The sequence below is a fragment of the Pteropus alecto genome, unplaced genomic scaffold (assembly GCF_000325575.1).
Source record: "Pteropus alecto unplaced genomic scaffold, ASM32557v1 scaffold13, whole genome shotgun sequence".
NCBI lineage: Eukaryota > Metazoa > Chordata > Mammalia > Chiroptera > Pteropodidae > Pteropus > Pteropus alecto.
The window spans coordinates 432,352-456,559 of NW_006434373.1; the positions used below are offsets into that span (position 1 = coordinate 432,352).

At 46.9% G+C, this 24,208-nt stretch overlaps 2 protein-coding genes across 2 annotated transcripts in view; one reads left to right on the forward strand and one right to left on the reverse strand.

Moving 5' to 3' along the window:
- Nucleotides 1–1,463: 1,463 nt before the first annotated feature.
- GRK1 (G protein-coupled receptor kinase 1) lies at nucleotides 1,464–14,766 on the reverse strand. Its single transcript, XM_006909342.1, has 7 exons — nucleotides 13,969–14,766; nucleotides 12,167–12,294; nucleotides 10,177–10,334; nucleotides 9,097–9,180; nucleotides 5,070–5,194; nucleotides 3,077–3,278; nucleotides 1,464–1,762 (listed from the first exon to the last, which is right to left on the reverse strand). The coding sequence occupies exons 1-7, from the start codon at nucleotides 14,665–14,667 to the stop codon at nucleotides 1,464–1,466; spliced, it is 1,695 nt and encodes a 564-aa protein (XP_006909404.1). The 5' UTR covers nucleotides 14,668–14,766.
- Nucleotides 14,767–22,752: 7,986 nt separating this feature from the next.
- The window catches only part of ATP4B (ATPase H+/K+ transporting subunit beta), a 7,978-nt gene continuing 6,522 nt past the window's right edge, over nucleotides 22,753–24,208 (forward strand). Inside the window, exons 1-2 of the mRNA XM_006909343.3 lie at nucleotides 22,753–23,231; nucleotides 23,763–23,891. Coding sequence (XP_006909405.1) covers nucleotides 23,120–23,231; nucleotides 23,763–23,891 — 241 coding nt within the window. The 5' untranslated portion in view covers nucleotides 22,753–23,119. The remainder of the gene's footprint in view (nucleotides 23,232–23,762; nucleotides 23,892–24,208) is intronic.

Consider the following 24,208-nt stretch of genomic DNA (forward strand, 5'->3'; position numbering starts at 1 on the left):
CACTGGCGTGCCAGATTTAGCCGAAAAACAATGAAACATTTTTTTAGTGTATGTCCTATCCAATATTCGAGACATACACTAAAAAAATTATTTGTTGTTTATCTGAAGTCCAGATGTAACCAGATGGCCGTCCAACCACAAGATAAATGCTTGTGATAAATCTAGTGCTACAAGAAGGGCCTCTCCCTTCAGGCACCTTGGGACCTGGACAGACATTACGATGATAGAAAGAGGGGTTCAGGGCCAGGCCTCCAGCCACACAGCTAAGGCTGCTTAAATCACTCTTTAGGGCCATGGGGACCTAGAGCAGAATAAATAGCTTTGGAAAAATCAGAAATGGGTCTTCCTTGCATGAGAATATAGTGAAATGAAATTTATAGCTGTTACCTAACCAATGTGCACCATTCTAGAAAACAAGACTTAGGGAAGGAGGGCACAGAGATTTGTCCTGCCTACATCTCAGCATTCCTCAGCACCCAGGTCTCTCATCATGGGCTTGCCCAGGGAGATGTACAGGTAATGGTTTCAGATCACAAAGCAAAAAGCACTGGATGCCTCTCCAAGGCCTTTCCAGAGCATTCTATGACTCTACATGTAGTACCACGCATGCAGTCAGGAAAGAAGGATCGTCCTGGTAGGGTTTATTTCACCAGTTCAAGGTAAAGTCTTCATGTTCATAAGGTAACTCTAAAGAACACACTTGAAATGTCTCCACAAAACTAGAGAGTCTCTACCTAACAGTCACCTATACCACACGCAACGGCTCAGATGACAAGTCATCTTTCCTACAGAGGCTCTAGACAAACTAGGAGGTAGTTGGGTCCCAGTTTGGCCAGCAACCCTCCAAAGCTGTCAAGATCCACTTGGCAGGGGGAGCAGATGGATGACTCCATGCCTTGGGCCCTGGAGTGGCCAGGCAGCAGGTGGCCAGGAGCTGGGCATGAAGGAGGACCAGGCTGGGGCTAACAGTCCAGGCCCCTCTGGTCGTACCCAGGAGCCCGAGAGCCGTGGTTTGCCAACCCCTGGACCAACCAAGAGAAGGCTGCCCGTGAGGACAGGGCTCTGGGAAGTTGCAGTTAAGATGTCAGGAAACCCAAATTGAGCATCCTCTCATCTAAGCAGCCATTCACCCTGGCTACGGAACACCACTACTAGCTTGCATGTCCACACAAGAGCCTGGAGAGTTATACTTTGTTGGTATATTCTGTCCGGGAACCACTGTGGTATCTCTTTTGAGTGAAGTGGGGCAAAAGAAGTGGACTATGTACAAGCTGGGGCTCCTGACCCCAGGGCTGGAAAGTCTGGCTGCTCTGAGCTTCCTTTCTCCTGACGGTGCTGTGAGAGTCACAGCCACACTGGTGGCCTGGCCCAGAGAGCTGCCCGTCACCACGGTGGGCTTGGCTGACTCACAAAGGCGTGTTTGTCCCTGCGGGCAGAGGAGGAAGGTTCCTTTTCCTCCGCCTCTAGGAAACCAGACACATTCCTGACTTGGACGAGGGAGCAGCCTCCTTCACAGTGACTCCCTTCATGTCATCGGGCATCTGCCCATCGGCACGCCATACGTTCAGGTCCCCAAAGACGCCTGTCTCAATCATCTCCTCCTGCCAGGGAATGGAGCAGTTGCCAGTGGCAAATTCCTGGAAGAATTCTGTATCCGCTTTGTCGAAGACCACACCTCTGACTGTGGAAAAGGCCCCTACGTCCTGGATGTTCTTTGCATAGACAGTTTTGGAGTCTGGGATGAATGGGGGTATCAGCATTCCTGTCAGAAGACAGAACACACAGAGCATGAGACAGGCATCTGCCGAGAATCTGCTCTGCCTCAGTCTCACTGCTGCCCTTCCCAGAGTATCCCGACCGCTAACAAACAGCACATCCGAGAGGGTCCTGGGCATCCCCCACAGAGCCTTGTCACGAAGGACAGCGTGTTCTCTCCCCTCACCATCTCCTCCCCTCGTGCTGCCGCACACACCCTCTCTGCGGACCCCACACCCACGCTCTAGTGCCAGTCTCCCCGCACGTTGCTGTCTGCAGATGGGACACCTAGAACCCAACACGCCCAGAGCTGAGCCCCGCATCTTCTTTCCAAAGCAAGCTTTTCTTCCTAACCTGTGATTATCCAGTCACCAGATCCAGAACTTCAGTCACCCAGGACCCCCACCGAGATTAACCCTTCCTTCTTCTCGCCTCTCGCTTTGTCTCCCCTCTCAGCACTTGGACCCTGGGCTGCCACACCATTGCAGCATCCTCAGGACTAACATCCTAGCTCTAGTGCCTCCTGGTTCTGATCTCTCAGAGCTGCCTGACCTCACCCCATTCTGGACCAGTCTTGACAACACTCCCTAGCAGAGCCCACCTTTAGATCAACTGGGAGCTGCCTCTGTTCTGACCCTTCCTTGAAAAAATAACTTTTCTTATTGGGCCATCTACTACATACAGCTCTGTCACCTTGGGGCCCTTGCCATCTAGTCACATGTTTACATATCCTGTCTGTGGGTTCTCGGCGGTGGGGGGCGGGGTTGGCTATGCTCTACACTTCTCTCTCTCAGACATACGTGCACAAACACACACATGCACACAAGCACACACATGCACACAAGCACACACATGCACACAAGCACACACATGTACACACATGGATCTTGCATATGACACTTGATAACAAATACTGGTTGAATGAATGAATTTCTCCCAAGGAGACAGCTTGAGCAATCACGAGCTCCTTGAAAGAATAGGGTGTAGAAAAGCAAAACAACAGGTTTGGGTCTTTAGTTCAAAGGTAAGCCAGCACATTCACTACATATCCTATCCAAATTTGACCGGCCTCCAGCAGGTTTCCCAAGAGATCTAATCAATTAACACCCAGTCCTGGGGTGTGTCGGGGATGAACAGAGCAGTAGAGAGTGTGGTGTTACTTGGTACAAGGGCAGCTATTGGGAGAGCATCACCCAGGCCGTTCCTACTCTGCTGACATCGAGCTAAACCTAGGAGATGCTAACGGCAAGCAAGGGTCACCTAACAGACCCATCCTCTTCGCCGCGCCCTCCCGCTAGATCCAAAAGCGTGCTGACAGTACCAGCCTCAAGCTGTCTCCAGTTAATGTCTTTAAAGAGGGTGTTGGCACGGAGCTCATCACAAGTCCCGTCTCTAAACCCCAGGCGCTTCTCTGGGTCCTTCTCCAGCAGTGCCTCACAGAAGTCTTTGCTGGCCTGGCTGAACTTGTCCGGGTACTTGACTGGCTCTGAGAGGATCCTCTGCTTGAGCTCCTTGTTCTCCACCTGTGCAGTGGGACACGTATCACATTAAATTCCTGGGAACCCACCAAAGAGGCCAGAGCTGGCATGTCAGGCTCCAGGAGATTGGACAGCCCCTGTTGGTGCCCCGGCTAGCACTCCTCACAGGAAGAAGCCTGCCCTCACCCATACCGGAGCGGAGGCGACAGTAAACACCTGAGTGCACACCTCTTCCCCAAAGAGTAGCAGTTAAAGGGCTCAATATCTCAAGTCGAAGGAGGAAACCCTAAAGATGCCATTCAAAGTCGGGGTGCAGTGTAGTTTAGGGAACTCTGGCTGATGCCTTGGCACATTACATAATTATTCCTTACCCAATGGAGAAAATAAGAATAACAGAAAATAAAAAGTCTACTTTATAGACCTGAGCTGGCAGAGAGGTCTTCTAACTGGATAGAAACCTGAGGGTGTGTCTATGACACCTTATTTTGAATCAGCTCTATGGAGTGTAATTTACATACCACAAAGCTCTATCTTCAGTGACCCCAGTGAAGGGTTTCGATCAGTCTCCGTGGAACATCCCCCACTATTGCCCCAAAGTACCCTGTGTCCTCTGCAGCCCATCTCCACCCCTACCTCAGGAAAACACTGACCCGTTTCCTCTCATGATGGATTAGATATGGCTTTTCTAAAATTTCCTAGAAATGAAATCATTCAGCTACTTTTCCGTGTCTGGCTTCTTTCATTCCATGTAACAGGTTTGAGACCCATTCATGTTATAAGTATACTTAGGTTCCCTCTTTCTTGTTGCTACCAAGGTGGGATTCTATGGTACAAATGGACCTCTGCTGGGTCACTATGCGCATCTCATAGCTCACCATGCTCACTTACACACAGAGAACAGGGGTTGTGGTTGGGGCTGTGAGATCAGCGAAAACTGAGGTGAGAGTTGGGAGCTTCTAGCATGGCCTATGGCTGTCTCTACCTGCATGTGGATCTCATACCATTTTGTTTTACTTTGTTCTTCTGAGCTGTTGAAAGTCAGGAGAAAGAATTGGTTACTAGGGTTCAAGGTGGAGTTGCAGAGACACAGAGTGACTCATTGTTTTAGTCATGTGGGGATTCTCTGCCCTTGGAATATTGGGGACATAATTTGTTTCACAATTGTCTTAAGGGATAGGAGTGGGGACCTGGTATGGCAGGGGAGCTTGGGGGAGGGGACACACTGGGAGGTCCAGGCAAAAGAAAGTGGTGGACGTGACCTGCATACAGGCCAAGGGGCAGTGGGAATGGGCAAGAGAGGGGCCACGTCTAAAGACTGCCATTCACACCGGGCCCCCGGAGGTGCCTCCTTTCCCATCCAGCCTCCTCATTCCCAGTTCACAGAGATGCCTGGGGCAGACCACAAAGGAGAGAAACGAGGAGCGTGGGAGGCCAGGGGTCATGGCACAGCATGCGATGTCTACTTTTCTCCAAAACATTCAGAAAAGCTGCTGTGCTGTGCCTGGTTCAAGGCCTGCAGGTTCTTAGCATCATGGGAGAATGTTCTTAGCATTCACCTGCAGTGAAGAGCACGAAGGCCATCAAAGGGACCAGGCGGCTAGGTGGGGTAGGGCAGGTGGTACTGAGCGCTGATCATGGCAGTGGGTTTGGAAAGATGAAGGCACCTGAAATGCTCCTTAGTGCCGGGAGCTACATGAAATGAAGTCTACGTTCCCTCTCCTCTGCTCAGAAAGGACCTACCACAAGAAGCCTAGTGCTTAAGATTTGAGCATCTCCCCCAACAAGGAGGGTCAACCCCAGAACAGCTGCAGGAACACTGGCTGAGCCACCTCCTACCTTCTCTCCCCGGGCTCGGAAGGGTCCTCTGGCCGCAATCATCTCATACAGCGTGACCCCCAGGGCAAAGTAATCCACGGAAAAATCATACTCCTCGCCCCGCAGGAGCTCAGGGGCCATGAAACCTGCCGGGCAAGAGCACAGGGCACACTCAGAGACACAGTTGCATGGCAGTGAGCATTACCCTATCCTGGTAGTGGCAGAACTGATGCTCCCACGTGCACGTAGTACAGGGTTCTCACGCTATGATATTTGAGGCAGAAAATTCTCTGTGATGGGACTGCCCTGTGCACTCTAGGGTGCTGAGCAGCATCCCTGGCCTCCACCCACTAGTTAGTATCCCTCAGTCGTGGCGACCAAAAATGTCTCCAGAATTGCCAGTTGAGCCCTGGTTGAGAACCATGCTCTCCACACATGGTGTGAAGCCTCATCTCCCTTTTAATACCCCATGACAGACAGAGTGGTGGTCTCAGACACAAGCTAGAATTGAGAACCAGGCTCTCCACACATGGTATGAAGCCTCATCTCCCCTTTAACACTTGCAAAACCTGCAATATAAGTATGTGACAGACAGAGTGGTGGTCTCAGACACAAGCTAGACCTGTGGGGTCATAGGTGTGTGTGGCATAAGGGTTGCAGAGACAGGCACTACGGGATGCTTCCTGAAAGAGCACAAAAGTACAGATTTAAGCTAAGATATTCCAAAGAGGGAGGGTACTGTCTCAGGGGCCACACTTCAGGCTGAAGCTGAGGGGTGCCCACTAAGGCCAGGCTATTAGCACTCAAGGAGGCCTTGTTTTTGACTGATGTGAGTCGGTGTATTGGCACCCATAAGTAGCACTTATTCTAGCTGACCCGTATTCCACGCTTACTGTGTGCCAGGTGAAGGTGCGAAGTGATCTCCTTTAAGTAGGAAGTAAGTGCCATTACTTTTCCTTATCATAAGAGAACTATGTTGCTCACAGTAACATTGATAATAGGTAACAAAGTAGGATTCAAACCCAGGCATCTGACCTCCCCAATCACTACATCGTCCTTTGGTATGGTGGTTAAACCCACTGCTAATCCACCTAATCGTCTTTCTGTAACTCAGTTTTCATCTGTCCCAAAATTATACAGGCGTATTAAGAATTAGCTAATTCTACAAGGTCTGTTTCTAAAAATACTAGTACCCTGACCCCTCCTCCTTCACCTCATCGTCATCTCAGAATTGTTTGAGCTGGTTATTTTAGAATTAATATCCATACCTCTAAATCACATACTTATATTGCAGGTTTTGCAAGTCCCATGGGGGCCTCCTCGCTTGACTCCCTGCTCTGGAGGCTGAAGTTCTATCCCTCTGTCCTCCACCGCCACGCAGACGCTTTCCGTCCTCCTCGTCCTGATACATCGTCTGGCTGGTCAGCACTCGGCTCCCACTCTCCCCTACTGAACCAAAACTAAACCCCATTTATATGTCCTTCCTGACATGTTTTTAGTGGTTTTCCCAGGTTATCTTATCTTTTCTTTCATTTGTTTGGTTATCTATGTCCTTATTGTCAATGTGACCCTAAATTCTCGGACAATTCTCTAATCCCTGTCATGTTCTGATATATTAAATATTTTATCAATTCTATCCTCATGAGAAAGTCTCTTGGAACCTTCTTACCGTCTCTAATCGGGATTCTGGGGTACAGCCAGTAGCCTAGAATCTTCCTGTCATCCTGAAACCCTTTGCTTCTCTGTGTCCTCCCTCCCAGATACACCACTTTTTGGTTGACTCCCTTATTTTGGTAAGGTAGCTTCCTGAAAAAAAGGATGCTAAGGATGTAAGTTCTTCAGAACTTTTGTGTTTGAATATGCTTTTATTTATTGTGCCTCAATATTTAACTAATAGTTCGGCTGAGTATAAATTCTAGGTGAGAAATCATTTTCCCTCTTATTTTTAAGACATTTCCCACTGTCTTCTCACTTCCAATATTACCTCGGTGGGGAGTAATTGTGACCTTTTTATGGCTGAGGAAGTATAGGTGACTCTCCAAGTTCACAGAGACAGATCGTCTTGGGGCCTGAAGTCCACCTGTGCAGCCCAGTATTGGGTCCGTGTGCCCACGTACTGTGCTGTGTGACTCATATGTTCCTAACCATGTGCTTTGTTTCTCTCTCTGATTTAAAGAAAAAAATGCCATGTTCAGCAAAGCAAGTAAGAACTTGTCAGATGTCTGTGTCTGGAGGAATCCAACTTCCAGGAGCAGGTCGGTTGCCCACCTTTGTCTCATCTGCTCCCATGCCAGGTACGTGCCATATTTGGGGAGTTGGGGCCATGTTCTGAGCTCCACATCTTGAACGTCAGTAAGCTTTGGGCCTCCCAACTGTCTAACTTCCTAACTGCCACCATGCAGAGGCAAGCCCAGCACCTGGGAAGGATAAACAAGCCAGTTTCTGGGGGCCATAGTTCTCTCCCCTGGCACCAGGGGTAAGTGTTATGGGCTGGCATGGGGTGGCTTCTGTGCTTGGATGACTTTAGACATTCTGAGGTAAATGAAGCTAATTGTGTCCATTTATTTCAGTTCCTTCAATGTACCCATGCTCATGGTAAGCTTCCAAGAGGGAGACGTTCTTGGCAACGCCGACCAAGTTGATGTGACATAAGAATCGATTCTCCCCAAAGAGGTTACGAGAGTCAAATTCTATAGAACCTCCTGGCCCTGAATGCACCTTTGTAAGTTCTGCTTTTCAGGGACTTATATTACTGTTCAGACTCTGTGAGAAAGCCATGTCCAACTGACCACAGTTTCTGGATTAAAACAGGGCAGCCAGACCACAGGCACCCCTAGTCTGCTTCATTCAACTCAGTCCCAAATGTTACACCTTTTTGTATCCTGGGGGTCTTATGTAACTCTTGGGGCAAAGCAAGCGCCAACAGATATTTGTTGTGTGAATGAATGAATGAATGAATGAATGACTACTACTTCAGTCTAGCTACTAATTCTTCTGCATATTGACTCATCTTCCCCTCCAGGCTGGAAACTTACTGGGGACAGAGAGCATGCCTTATATTTCCACTACATGTCCCACTGGGCTGGCACAGCACTATCCAAAGTGAGTCCCCTGTTTATAGTCAATTGCAGAGGCTCAGAGGCTCTGCCTCTAGGTGGGGCCTAGGGTTGGGAGGGTGGGTGCACAGGGGCCAGAAGAAGGATCTAGAAGGCAGCCCCTGTGGCTTTGCTGGATGCCCCAGCTTTCTTACACCTTAACTTCGGCATTTGCTGCAGCTATTTGAGGGTCATTCCCTGCACTTGACCCCAAATGCTCGGGGCAATGTCCTCACGCTAGGGTCAAGAGAACCTCGGGCCTGGAAAGCTGCGGTCCCTCTCTTCAGAGTAAAGCAGAGGCTTGGCAGCCACAGCAAAAGCCTACGGGGACCTCTGGTGGCGGGTGGGGCCCTCGCACGCGGCAGAAACAGGGTCAGCAGTAATCTTGAGGTCAAATTAGTTTAAATCCTGGCTTTGAGGTCCCCTGGGGCTTTCTCCTAATGATCTGGGTCTCCTGGAAATACATGAGCGGTGTTTCCAGTCATAGACTCACACCTGGGAGTGAACTTCATAGATTTGGCTGAGGATCCAGAAAAATTCAAGATAGGATCTTTGCCTAAGTAAAGCCACAGATGAGGACAGACTCACTATGGTGACAGGTACCAACCCTGAAAGAGCACAAAGTCCAAGGATTGGGAGGATTCTGTGACACAAAACAAGAAAGCCGCTGAAGGCGAAAGCTTTCGTCATAGAGGGCGCAGTGTGTCAAAACAAATAATGATTTTTAGGTGGGGAGGGGTTGTCCCCACAGTGGGTGCAAGCTTGTGCTGTAGCTGTGCAAGCACACTAGCCAGCCTCCTTGGTTTTTCATTCTGAGGGATGAGGGAGCCGCTCCCCTACAAAACCTCTGCCCTCTCCTGTCATCTTCCCAGCCACGGTGACCTCTAGGACCTCCAGAGCCTTGCCCCACCCCCTAGGACAGGCTACCCTAATTCTTGCCCTCAGGCCCTTACCTGGGGTCCCTGCATAGCCCTTGGTCTTGGTCTGCCCTTCCTTTAGCTCCACGGCCAGTCCAAGGTCAGAAATTCTAACATTGCCTGAAAAACAAACATGGGCTGAGATTACATGTGGCTCCAGGAAACAAAGACACCTGGTATTGCTGGAGCCCGCGGGAGCCAAGAGCCAGCCTCTGCACACATGCACACATGTGCACGCACAAATGCTCACACTTACGTGCACATATGTACGCGTACGTGCACACATAACTACACCTGCTCACACACATGTACCTATGCATGCACACACATATGCATACACGCCGACACACATGTACAAGTGCGGACACATGCACATGCATGTTCATATACTCACTCACATGCACACACGTGTACACTCTGGGGCAGAGAGGCCCAAGGCCTCAGCACCCAAGTGCCTCTGCTCCCCGTGTGTGCACACACATATGCATACACGCCAATACACATGTACAAGGGGGACACATGCACATGCATGTTCATACACTCACTCACATGCACACACGTGTACACTCCAGGGCAGAGAAGCCCAAGGCCTCAGCACCCAAGTGCCTCTGCTCCCCATCCAAAGTACAGAGGGAACGAGAGTGACTTCACACAGGAAGCAAAAAGAAAAGAGTGACAGTGAGGATTTGGCCATAAAATATCAACTATTTGCCAATAGTTCCGGGCACAATAGATATCCTGGATTAACTCCCTATAAACCTAAGTGCCTAATTATGCACCACATTTCATCAAAGTCCACCCAAAAATCTTCATCTGGAGACTATGCTGTTCTATCGCAAAATGGCGGAATGGACAATAAACAAACTTAAGATGTGTCTTCGTGCTGCTTAAAGCTCTGATGAACCAGAGGGGGAAGGAGGGAGGTAGATGGGGGAAAAATTTAAATCATTTCTTCAATTAAAAAGTAAATTAATTTTTAAAAAATTAATAAATAAGGCTCTGATGAGCACTTATCAAAATCAGCCCAACCCCCTATAGGTGACCTATGGAGCCACAGAGGCAAGTAGGGCTGAGGGGAAGGTGGGAGGGGAGGCCAGGCGAGGGGAGGCGCCTCACCGTCATTGTCCAGAAGCACGTTCTCAGGCTTGAGGTCTCGGTAGACGATGCCCCTCTGGTGCAGGTGCTCCAGGCCACTGATGATCTGGGCCGTGTAGAAGATGGCGCGAGGCTCCGGGAAGCCGGGGTTCTCCTCATCCACATTGTAGATGTGGTACCTGGAGGCAGACTATGCGGAGGCCTATGCTTTTCTGGCACAACCACGAGAGTGTGACCACAGTCTTGATGGAAGTAAAATCTTGGGAAAATAGCGAGGGCCTCAAAATACCATGTTGTGTCAGCAAAGTGGCCATTTTGGGGCCTCACTGTCCAGCCCAAAGAGCCTGTGGCAATGCCATGACCCCGTCCCCTCATAGACCCTTCGCCACAAGTATTAGAGGAGAGAAACGGGGCAGTGAAGGGCACTCGTCTCTCTTGCCTCTCCAGTGCTCGCCTGCAGAGGCCGGGAGATGGGCCCCAGAGCCATTTCACCATCACCAGCTGACCAATCGAATGCGTGAGGGTGAAGAAGGCAGAGGCACCCGAGTTACCTCAAATATAAGTAGCTAGCCCAGAGCCACGTGAGTGTTGGCTACTTCCCCCAATTCGAACACACAGACTCCTCAAGGGACCCACAGCGGGGCCTCCCTCCCAGCTTCCAGCCTCCCCTATAACTTTCCTGTCATGTTTCCCACTACCATGTTAACAAATAAACAGAAATAAATTACTTAAACTGAATAGCAACATGGGAGAATAGAGGCAGACCAGAAAACTTAAAAGAAAAAAAAATAGAGAAACACTCAAATCAGCCTGAGCATGAGACAGCTGGAATAATAACAAAAATGGCTTTCATATTACATTTATATTATAGTATAGTATAGTACAGTATATATAGCATAGTATAGTATACTGTAGTATACTATAGTATAGTATAGGTTTTTAATGTAGTATAATGTAGTATAGTGTATTATAGTGTGATAGAGTATTTTAGTTTACTATATGCAGTATAATTTATTATAGTATACAATATAGTGTAGTATAGTGTAGTATGGTATAGTATAATGTAATGAAGTATAGTATCATGATCATTCCTACTCTGTCATGTTATTTGCACTTCCTAGACCCTTCCGATCCTCTTTTGTGTAACCTTACGTGGGTTACTTAGTCAAGACCTTAGAATCTTCATCCGGAAAATGAAGCCAACCAACTTACCTGGCAAAGTTCACTGGAGATGAAACTAGATGGGACAATAGAAGTACAGGATCTTGCAAATAACACCAATAGCAACGCCCCCTTTTGTGTAAGTGACTGTGACACTCTCCTAAGTGTCTCGCTTGTGTTTACCCACACCCCACAACAACATTTGAATACCAGTGATATTCTTTATCCTCATTTTACACACCAGCACACTGAGGCAAGAGTGCTGAGGTTGCCCAGCCAGCAAGTGGGTCTTTTCCTCTCTGAAGCCAGTAGTCTGATTCCCCCGGGAGCCCAGGGCCAGGCCCTCAGATCCCTGGCAGATCCAGGCACTGTACAGAACTGAAACCCCCCGTTCTCTCCTCCAGTGAATGACAAAGCCAAGGTTCCCAATGTTGGCCACATCACGTTTCCAGCTCTTCCATCATCCGCAAGAGTGGGCTGTTGATGAAGTTTGTCTTCATTTATATTCCTCTTAATACAAGGCCTCAGCCCCCATGAGGTCCCAAGCGCCCCTTTATTCATCCATCCAACTAGCACCACATGATCCTGCTACCCATCCCATTCACTGCTTCCCACCATCCACACAAACCTAGGGTCTAGAGAGCCTTAATTTCACATGGGACTGAGGACACATCACTTCAAGTATCAGCAACCAGAAGATAAAGAGCGGAGGATTTCGACGAGGGCACATCAAATGTCACCATGTGCTCTGCAGGTAGGAAGGAGCCCCACTGGGCCACAGGGACCAAAACTCAACCACTCGAGCCCTCCCAGTCCCAGCTCCCACGTGGAAGAGAGAACCCCCGTTTACCTTAAGTCGCCTCCATTCATGATGGTCATCACCAGACAGAGGTCAGTTTTGGTTTCAAACGCATAGGCCAGAGAGACTATAAACCTGCTGTGTACTTTTGCTAGAATCTTCTTCTCTACCATAGCACCCTGAAAAGCAAGATGTTGAAAAGTACCCAGGTTTAGGCAGAGAAGTGACATTGTCATAAAAGACCAAGTCTCACAAGTCAGAAAATGTCACAGTAAACTAGAAACAGAGTTGCAAATATATTTTTATGGTAGTTTGCTCAAAGTAATTGCAAATAACTTGTAAACATGCCTCACTCCCGCCATTTTAGGGATAAAATCTTACGTGCAAATTCATCACGTACAGAGGACTTCCGGTTTCCCGGAGCCTCCAACAAGGGCGGCTTCAGCTAACAAGTCTTAAAAATGCCAGGTGAAGTTTCCAGCACATCCTTTGGCTGACTTTCCAGCCAGCCCTTCCCTACATCTAACCAGCTTGCCCTGCTGCAATGTCAGCCCCTTTTCTCTGGACAGCAGAGGATAGCCAAGGTCCCAAGCCACACTGCATCTCTGTCCATTTTCTATCTTTATTTTAAAATGTCATAAAATCTATTTAGCATGCTTTTAAAAGTTGTGTTTGGACAAGGAAAGCAGCTTCCCTTTCTGAAGGAGGAATTCTTGATGTTGGAGAAGGCCCCTTTCTATCCACACCACACGGGAAGATTTTAGGTTGACTTTACTGTGCATAAAGTCCAAGGAAGGTCCTGAACTCAGGAGAGAAGAGATGGTAGTACTCTAATTGTTGAGTTAAAATTACAGGCAGCCAGCTGTGAGGAATAACTGCTTCCCCCTAAAGCCCCATGGGGGAGAGCACCATGAAGTAACCCCCTGGGGAGGGGTGCTCTGTGGTGGCTGCCGTATGCCCCAAAAAGCTGCATTTGTCCACAACCCAAGTCTGCACTGTGCAGCAGGAAAGGGACAAAGAGCCATGAGGACAGAACGTGAGGCCAGGAGATGAGTTCCTAAGACACTAAGCAGCTTTCGCTGATCCTGCCTAAATGGGTTCTGACTCCAGTTAAAGAGAGCAGACCCCACTCAGAGTGACCTGCCTGTGCCTCCATTCACTCCCCGACCCTGGGAAACAGCTGCACTAGGGCAACAGCCCGCACCCGGCATCATGGACAGGCTCGGCCTCACGTAAAGGGCCAGCACCAGCCCTGGCTCCATTCCCTGTGTGTTGCCCATCATAGCAAAAGCCAGGGTGTGAGTAAGTTTCAGAAAGTTGGAGTAAAGATTTGGAGAACAATTTCCCACAGTCTCCCCTAACACTGCCACTGTACTTGGTGGTGTTGCTAAAAAAAAAAAAAAAAACAAGAAGGATAATAAAATGTGGAGCATCATCCACACCAACAAATATGAAGGCTCTCTGAGGAGGGATGTCAGCAAACCCCCTTTGTGTGCAGTGTGAGGCTCGTGGTTAAGAGCAGTTGGACAAGCTGAGTCATAGGCCGAGAGGGCCACAGAGCCCACACACCACCTCCTCCCGCCACTCCGCCCTGCACCAGGCACTCGGCTCGGCTGCCCGGCTCAGACAGGGCTGACTCAGGACAAAGAGACGTAGATGAACTAGACACCAGCCAATGGCCGCGTGACAGGAGAGGTTCTGTGTCCAAAAGGCAAGGTGAGCAAGCCAGCCAGCCAGCTAAGGGGTACAGCGTGAAGCTGGACAGGGCAGCTAAGGACCCTCCTCACCCACTGACCCACCCATCCACCAGAGCTAAGAGCATGCCCTCTGCTGTGAACGGCTGTGCTGCCCACCTGGTACCCCTTCCTCTTCTTCAGCCTCTTCTTATTAAGCTTTTTACATGCATACATCTTGCCAGTTGCCTTCATCTGGCAGGCGGACACCTCCCCAAAGCCACCTTTCCCCAGGACCCTGAAGTCCAGAAACCAGTCCTCCCCTGTGGGCTGGGCCTCCAGCCACTTCCACTGCAGGAACCTCTGGAAGTACAGAGTGTCCAGGTATTCTTGGAACGGGGCCTGGCTCAGGTAGGCCAGGGTGGCCTGCAGGAGGGGCTGGAAGAGCCCATTCCCACTCGCCACAAGCACCTCCCGGACCTTCACCACCATTCCTTCATCCAGGAAGCTGCAAAAGAGTTTGGCCTGAGGGTCCAGGTACTCGGCCAGGATGGCCTGGGCCTTCTGCGGCCGGAGGTCGTCATCAGCCGTGTCGTAATCCTCGATGTCCTTCCAGAGCTCCAGGGCCGGCACGTGCCTCTCATCGGCCTTCAGGAACTGCTGGAAGAGCCGCTTGCCAATGGGCTGCTCCGAGCACAAACTCTGGAACTCCAGGTTCAGGCTGTCCCGGAGGCTCTCGCACTTGGAGAGAGGAGGCAGCTTGAGCTTGGCCAGGTACTTCTTGTCCCGGGAGGACGGGGCACTGCTCCCATCGAAGCTGCCCCGGGCGGCGATGAAGGCAGAGTTGGCGACCACTGTCTCCAAGGACCCGAAATCCATCCTGGAGCTCACCTCCCGCCTCAGGCACCAGAGGCCATAGGCTAACCTTCAGCGCCCGTGTCCAGAGTGGGCCTGACCCACTGCCCTTGGCCTGTGCCCGTTCTTGGCTCTAGGGACAGGAGGTGTCCCGGCCGGTACAAGGATAACTGGGGGCCACACCAGGAGCACCCAGGTAACCCAGCTGACAGCTCAGGCTAAATCCCAGCCCGGGGTTATGGAGGACACACTCAGGGCAACGAGCAGGTGCCAGAAAAAGACAATCCCCTAAGCCGCTCCCAGAAGGATTAGATGGCCGGCCGGCCTACTCCTTCCTCTGAGGCTGCCTCTGTCTTGACCGACCCCGGGACCCCTAGGTGCACCTCACTGAAGTCCCAGAGCTTCAGAGTCATTCTGAGCTGCCCCGTGCAGCCCTCTGGTCTCAGCAGCCAGGCAGACCTCTTGTTTGCTTTCTCGAGGGGACTCAAGACTGAACTGAAGGGCGAAGGGAGCACCAGGAGAAACATCAATTTATAAAGATGGCTGGGTTTTTTTTCCTAGTGTATTTCATTGTCTTCTTAGGGAAAAACAGCAAGAGAAGAAAACCTGCTGATAATAGAAGTTTAGAGAGAGAGAAACCATAGTGAACAGCTTCCTGGGGTGTCCCCTGGTGAGACCACTGGCCCAGGGAACCGATCAGTATGTGAGGACTAACATTTGTCCTGACCTGACACTGAGAGCAGCTGTGCTCCCAAGGCACGCCGCTGGCTCTGAGGACTGAAGGAGACCCTGGCGCTTGCTGAGGGTCAGCTCCACATCAGTTCCCTCTCTTACCTGGGCTGTGCCCAAAAAGTCAAAATGCCAAGAGAAGCGTTCAGGTGACATTAGACAGGGAAGCAGGAGACCCCCGAGCTATACCCAGTGCTGAGGCCCCACACACAGAGAGGCAGGAATGAGAGGGGAATAAAGAGTCCAGGGACACACCTAGGACACACCTGGAGCACAGCTGGAGCATGCTTTAGAGTCATCAGGGGCACACCTGGAACATACCTGAGGCATATCTGGGATATACCTGAGGTATACCTGGGACACTCCTGAGAGTCACCTGGAGCACAACTTAAAGACACCTGGGACATATCTGGGTATACCTGGAGCACACCTGGGACACATCTGGAGTACATTTATGGATGCCGGGACCAAAAGAAGTGTCAGCTTCATGAGGTCACAGCCTTGTCTGTCTGTTCGAGTACACAGCAGGAGCTCAGCAAATGTTTGGGAAAGGATGCCAAGAATTGAGTAAGGGGTTGGTTATAGTTTAATGAGGGAAGGAAATGAAGAGTTTCAGAACAAAGAATGCCATGGCCAGAAGAGGCTGGGGGGCTGCCCAGCCTACCCATCTATTCCATGGTAGGAGAAGTGGAGTGTCTCAGAGGGCAGTGAGATCCTGTAAGTGGGTGCAGAAAGACAGGTGGGCTTCTCTATAGGCCTGGGAAGGCATAAATGAGAACTTGCTGGCTGAGCAGGCATTGTCCTTCTGCCCAACCAAGTGGGTTGGAGGGTCCAACCCAGCCACTTAATAACAGATGACCTTGGGCCAATCACTTGAACCCCTTTCTGCCTTCTCAATCAAGGTTCGAATGAGACAGTGGTGCCCATGGTGTTTTGTAGAATGGAGCACCCCCTGCTAGCGTTTCCCACAGTGTGTCCTGGGTCACCCGAAGATCTTGCCAAAATAAAGATTCTGTTTTAGTAGCCTGGAGAAGGTCTCTCACAAGCTCCCAGCTAGTGTTAACATTGTCAGTCAGGACTCACTGTGAGAAACCGGGTCTGAGGAAGACAACTCCCATTGGGTTAACACTGAGCTACATCCTGGGGAAGGGCAAGCATTGGGTTAAACAAAGTTAAATATGTTTCCTATCAAGGAACTTATTTAGAGATTTTCGAGTGAACTTGGCTTCCTAATAGGGGTCAAGTATGCAGTGTTTCTCAAACTCATTTAGCTCTGGGACCTCTCTCCTTATATAAATTAACTTTTTGAGGGGAATAACTATAGATTCACATGCAGTTATAAGAAACGATCCAAAGAGATCACATGTACCCTTCACCCAATTTCTGACAATGGCAATGTCTTGCCAAACTAAAGCACAGAATCACAGCTGGGACACTGACCTTAACACAGACAACACACTGAACATTCCGTCCCCACAAGGATCTCTCCTCTTACCCTTTTAGAGACACACCCACCTCCCTCCCACCCCCACACCCTCCTGAACCCTTGAAAACTACTCGTCTATTCTCCATTTCTATAATTTTGTCACTCCAAGTATGTTCTATAAATGGAATTGTACAGTAAATAACCTTTTGAGTTTGGCTCTTTTCGCTCTGCACAATTCTCTGGAGATTCATCCAGGTTGTCGTGTGGATCAGTAGTTTTATTGCAGAGTAGTATTCTATGGTGTGGATGGACCATGGTTGGTTTAACCATTCACTTGCTGAAAGACATCTGGATTGTTCTAGTTTGGGGCTATCATGAATAAAGCTGCTATGAACAGTCATGTACAGATTTTTATGTGAATATAAATTTCCATTTCTCTGAGATTAATGCCCAAGAGTGCAATTGCTGAGTTGTATGGTAATTGTTTGTTTAGTTTTTTAAGAAACTGCAAACATTTTTCCAGAGCAGCTGTACCATTTTACATTCCCACCAGCAACATATGAGTGATCCAGTTCCTCAGTGTGCTCCCAGCATTTAGTATTGTCACTATTTTTTATTTTAGCTATTTTGATATGTGTGTCGTGGTATCTTATGGTTTTAATTTGTGTTTCCCTAATGGCTAATGATACTAAACATCTTGCCATGTGTTTATTTGTCATTTGTATATTCTTTTTGGAGAAATGTCTCTTCATGTCTTTTGACCATGTTCTAACTGGATTGTTTGCTTTTTTGCTATTTTGAGTATTTTTTATCTATCTTAGATACGAGTCTTTTATTGGATTTGTGGCTTTCAAATACTTCCTCCAAGTTGTAGCTTGTCTTTTCATCTCCTTCACAATGGCTTTCACAGAACAAAAGTTTATTTTGTTAAAGTCCAATTTATCATTTTCTTTCCTTTTATAAATTGTACTTTTGCTGTCAAGTCTAAGAACTCTTTGCCTAGCGCTAGATCTTGTAGATTTTCCTCCCATGTTTTTTTTTTTTCCAAAAGTTTTATATTTTTATATTTAAATCCATGATCTACCTTGAGTTAATTTTTTTACAAAGTATGAGACTTAGGTCAAGGTTCGTTTTTTGCCAATGGATGTCCAATTGCTCCAGCTCTATTTATTGAAAAAGCCCTTTGTGCTTCCTTGAATTTCCTTTGTATCTTTGTCAAAAATCAGTTGGGCATATTAGTATGGGCCTGTTTCTGGGCTTTCTATTCTGTTCCATTGGTCTCTGTGTCTATCCCTCCACCATACCTCACTGTCTTGATTGCCATAGCTATTTCTGTCTATATTTGTGAAGGATATTGGTCTGTAGTTTTCATTTTTGGTACTGTCTTTGTCTGGTTTTGGCATAAGGATAATACTAGTCTTATAAAATCAGTTGGGAAATGTTCTCTTCTATTTTCTATATAATATATTACATAATTTGTAGTTCTTCCTTAAACATTTGGTAGAATTCTCCAGTGAAACTATCAGGACCTGGAGGTTTCTTTGTTGGGAGATTTTAAATTATGCAATAAATTTTCTTAATCAGTATAAGGCTATTCAAATGACCTATTTCAAATTGGACAAGCTGTGTTCTTTGAGGAAGTGGTCCATTTCATCTAAGCTGTCAAGTTTAAATATACAGAGTTGTGTATAGTACTTTCTTATTATTTTTTTAATGTCTGCAGGGTCTGTAGTGATACCACGTTTCATTCCTGATATTGGTTATTTGTATCTTCTCTCTTGCTATAGGTTTGCCAATTTTATTGATCTTTTCAAAGAACCAGTTCTTTGTTGTTTCATTAACTTTCTCTTTTGCTTTTGTTTTTAATTTTATTGGTTTCTCCTCTTATCTTTTAACTCTTCCTCCTGCTTGCTCCCCACCCCACCCTTCCTAAGTTTTTGAAGTAGAAACTTAGATTTTTGATTTGAGAATTTTCCTCTTTTTTAATATATTCATTTAGTGCTATAAATTTTTCTGTTAACACGGCTTTACCCGTGCTCCACAAATTTTAGTGTTATATTCCGTCTTCATTCAGTCCCATATATTATTTTAAATTTCTCTAAGGCTTCTTTTTTGACTCATATATTATTTAGAAGTGTGTTGTTTAGTTTTCACATGTTTTGAGATTTTTCTGTTATCTTTCTGTTATTGATTTTTAGTTTGATTCATTGTGGTTATAGAACACTCTGTATGATTTCATTTCTTTCAAATTTGTTGTGCTTTATTTTATGGCCCAGAATATGGTCCAGGTTGATAAATGTTCCATGAACACTTAAAAAGAAAGTGTATTTTGCTGTAGTTAGGTGAAATATTTTACAAACGTCAATGGCATCCTGTTGGTCGATGATATTGTTGAGTTCTTCTATAACCACACTGATTTTCTGCTTAGTTGTTCTATCAAATGTTGAGAGAAGAACAATGAAATCTCTAAAATTGTAGATTTGTCTCTTTCTCCTTTAAATTCTGTCAATTTGCTTTACATATTTTAAGCTCTGTTGTTTGGCACATACACATTCAGGATTGCTGTATCTTCTTAGTGAATTGATCCTTTATAATTATATAATGTTTGTCTCTGGAAATTTTCTCTGCTCTGAAGTCTATATTATATGACATTACTACAGCCACTCTTGCTTTATTTGGTTACTATTTGCGTGATATATCTTCTTTCATCATTTCCCATTCATCCTGCTTATATCATTGCATTTAAGGTGAGTTTCTTATAGTTGGTATATAACCCACTCTGTCAGTCTGTTTTTTAATCGGTGTGTTTAGACCATTTACATTTAATGTAATTATTGCTATGTTAGAGCTCAAGTCTGTCATTTTTCTGTTTGCTTTGTTTTACATTTTTCTGTTTTCTTTTTTCTTTTTCCTGTGGGTTCTTGAACATTTTTTAGAATTCAATTTTCATTTATTTGTAGTATTTCTAAATGTCTCTTTATATAGTTTTATATTGGTTGCCATAGGCACTGCATTTTATAGGCATCACTTTTCATATCCTTTGTTCTCGTTTTATCAGTTTGAGTGAAATATAGAAATCTTACCTCTTTTTATCTTCCTCTATTTATAATTGTCTTAATTTTTTCAGCTATATAAATTTGGAACAATATTAGGCAACATGATAACTTTTGCTTCAACCATCAAACATAATTTGGAAAACTCAAGAAGAAAAGGAAAGCCTATAGTATTTACTTATATTTTGTTTACTGTATTATTTCTTCCCTCCTGGTGCTCCAATAAGCCTTCTTTTAATGTTCTCTTTCTGTTTTGAAAATGTCCTTTAGCCATCCTTTTAGGATAAACCTACTGGTGGCAAATTATTTTACTTTTCCTTCATTTGAGAATGTCTTGATTCTCCCTTCATTCCTAAAAGATGTTTTGTTACATTTAGGATTCTAGGTTGACAATACTTTTGTTTCATCATTTGAAAAATACTGTACAACTTTCTTTTAGTTTCTGATAAGAAATGTTCTGTCATCAGATGGGTTTTCTCTGGCAGCTTTCTAGATTTGTGTGTGTGTGTGTGTCTTCAATTTTCAGAAATTTAATCGTGATGCATTTGGCATGGATTTGATGGGGCATGGTTTTCCTGTTTGGGATTTACTTAGCTTCTTGAATCTGTAAGTGTATGTCTTTTGCCAAATTTGGGGAGTTTTCAGTTATTATTTCTTTGAGTAGTTTCCAGCCTTGCTCTCTTACCTTTCTCTTTCTGGAACTCTTATGGCACAGATGTTTGATTTTTATTCCGGTCCCCTAGGTCCCTGAGGCTCTATGCATTTTTTCCAAGTCTATCTTCTCTCTATTGTTCAGAAAAGGTCATTTCAATTGTTTTTTCCCCTCCATGTCAGAGATTCTTTCCTTTGCCCTCTCCCTTATACTGTGAAACTGATTCTTTGAGCTTTTATTTTGGTTATTCTTTTTTTTTAATATAAAAATTCCATTTAGTTCTTCTTTGTATCTTCTATTTCTTTCCTTAAACTCAATTTCTTTGCTGAGGCCTTTTATTTCTTCATTTATTTCAAGCAGGTTCATAATTGCTCACTCAAGTAATTTTGTCATGGCTATTTTAAAATTTCTGTTGGGCAACCCCAACATCTCTGTCACCTCGATGTTGCCATTCAATGATTGTCTTATTTTAATTCATTTTGAAATTTTCCTGGTTCTTAGTATGATGAGTGATTATCGACCGAAATCTAGACATTTTCCTATGTTCCTTCAGTTTTAGCTGGCTTTCTCTGACTCTACTCCAGCAGTAGAAGAGAATCGGGCTCCATCTCATTACTGCCGGGTGGGGGTAGAAGTCTAGGCTCCCCACTTGGGAATCTGAGGGTGCGCTCTACACTTTGTCTGGAGCTCACTCTTAATGAGGCATCAGTCCTACATTTTTAGAGCATGCAATGGGGGAAGCTGCCCTCTACCAGTGTCCCCTCCCCTGCCTCTCCTCCCCATAGGCACATGTCCAGAGAAGGTCATTCTGATAATATGTATGCAGTTCAGCACATACTTTTATGCTTCCGGGAATTCAGATACCAAGCAGGGAAGGTTTAGTTCAAAGACTTCTAGAAAGAGTTCATATTTTGCTCATTTCAAGAGCATCTCTATGCTTCACAGACAAGGGTGGCATTTATTCCACAGACAACATTGCTGCACTGATCTTCAGGCCCCCGTACTTGGGGTCCCAGACCCACAGGTTGTGGACAATTAGACTGCAAGCTAATGGAACCACACTCTGTGTTTCTACTGCCCTAAAGTTCCAAAGTTGTGAATGGGAACAGTGTTAAGGAAAAGGCTTAGGATTGGCCCATTAAGAAATTAGGAGTCTATCTAAAATGGTACAATTCCATCTGAATTTTAGAGTGCTCATTTTGCTGATAAACTCTAAATCATCCATGAGAAAATGAGGCAGAATAATATCTAGAGGGTTTTTCATTATTCTTTTTACCAAAGAAATCTTCAGATTTGGTTACATAGGTCCCTTAGAGGGAATGCCTAGATGTGAAAATAAATAAAATTCTAGGTCTTTCTGTACAATACTCATTATATCCATTGGGTTTGACCAAGATATTTGTAGAAAGCCCTCTGCAGCACATTATATCTGCCTTGTATTGACCTTTCAACCTAACTGCAGAGATGTATGCCCCAGGGAGCAGATGTCACAGCCCCAGCTACATACACCACTAAAGCCTCTAAGCCAGTGGTTCTGGTCGCACATCAAGATGGTCTGGGGGGCTTGCAGTTCTCTGGAAGCTCAGGACACCTAGTAGCTTGGCTCACTCAGAAACTCAGGGGTGGGACAGGCGACAGGAGTTTTCAAGGTGCTCCAGGTTACTCCAAACATGCTGCCAGGCCAAGCATCCCCCACCTGGACATTGCTGCAGTCCTGCATCCACAAGCACAGCCCACTGGAACTCCTGGATCCACTGGGTCAGAATCACCAAGATGCCCAGGGTCTGGTGCACATTTGGTTTTGAAAAGCACTTCTAGATTGTATGGCTATGAATTCCTGCATAGACACCAAAAGAGTCCTAAAGGGCATGAGTCCCACCCAACAACAGATCTCAGGGGACATCATCCTCATCACTGTAACTGAGCATCAAGAATGATGAGAGGTAAAGGGACCCTCTGAGCCCTCTCATCTGGAACAGAACTTCTAACCTCCTTCACACACTGGTCCTGCTTTCGTGATGTCACAGGCTGTCTCTCCAGTGTGATAAATACTAAGAATGAGAGCATCTGCAGCCACTTGCAGAGGCCCAGCAACAGCAATATCATGACACAGGGCACCTGCTCCACATCATCTTCAGACCAGGAAATGTCCAAGTAGCAGGTGAGTGTCCGGGTCCAGGTCTGTCCTTGTGCTGACCTGTGCTCTTTATATCTTTCCTCCTGAAGCAAGTCAGAGCATAGGACGTAACTGAACAAGTGGCTGTTCATGCAAGAACGAATTTCTCCTTAGTCATTATCAGAACAAAGTTACAGGCCAAGGGCATCCTGACAGGAGGGAGTGGTAAGAAGAGGTGACACCGCCCTGATTTGTGCAGGGGAGAAGGCGGAGGGGCCCCTGATAGCGAGAGAAACTGCCAAGCTCAGGGAGCCGCCCACCATGAGTGTTTGGATAGCTGGGGTCTGATAACACCTCTGTGGTCTTTCTCTGGAACCCGTCTCCATGGTGCCTTTGACCTCTAAAGAAGGAGACTATAAAACCCAGAGGATGATTTTCTCCTCTCAGTCTAGGTGTGGGGAGCACCTCTGTTCTGCAGGAGGGGACTAGCAGCAGGGACGATGGCGGCACTGCAGGAGAAAAAGTCATGCAGCCAGAGGATGGAGGAATTCCAGCGCTACTGCTGGAACCCGGACACGGGGCAGCTTTTGGGCCGGACCCTGTCCCGGTGGGGTACGTGTCCAGCAGAGGGTGCTGTCCTAGTGGGGTATGTGCCGGGCAAGGAAGGGAAAGGAGGGGCCTCTCTGAGGACAGAGGCAGAAGATGGCCCACCAGTGGCTTAGGGCTTAGGGCTGGGTGGTCCAGGATCCCAGAACTCAGGCCTTGCCTGGGCTTCCCACCAGGCCTCACCTCCATCACCAGGTGACCCAATGGCCCATTTCAGCTCTAACATCTCCTGGCACCAGGGACCTGCAAGGTGGGAACATCTGAGGATTGGTCTCCAAGTTTCAGGCTTAGATTTGAGATCAGCAGTTTATAGCCATGTCCCTAAAATACACAATTTTTAAAAAGACTTTGAAGTTAAGGGGTACAGGGTTTCCTTGGAGTGATAAAAATGGTCTGAAACTAGACAGAGGTGATGGTTGCACAAAGTTGCGTGTGAATGTAGTAAATGTCACTGAGCTGTTCACCTTAAATGGTTGAAATGTGTCCTACCATGATTATGAAATGTGTCGGCGGCATCTGACCTGCCTCTCCCTGCAGTGTGGATCAGCCTCTACTACGTGGGCTTCTACGTGGTGATGACCGGAATCTTCGCCCTATGCATTTACTCGCTGATGTGTACGCTTGATCCATATACACCTGACTACCAAGACCAGCTAAAGTCACCAGGTAACAGGGGCATCACCAGGTCCCAAAGCTGCTGGTCAGAACACAAACCCCAGAGTGGGCAGCCCTGCAGGGCACCCAGCAGCCCTGGCTGGGCCTCTGTGCTTCTCCCACCACTGTCCACTGGGCTGTGGATGGCCGTGGATGGCCCCTCGGCTCTTTTTGATGAGGAAGATGACACCAGGTTATAAAGTCTGACTTTGGCTTAAGTTGTAATTATTAAAACAAAAGGCGTTTGTTACAGAGAGTCTTTATATCACTTGTATGCATATATACGCACAGAGGGCATTTCCAAGAAACCGTTCCTGGGGAGATTAGGA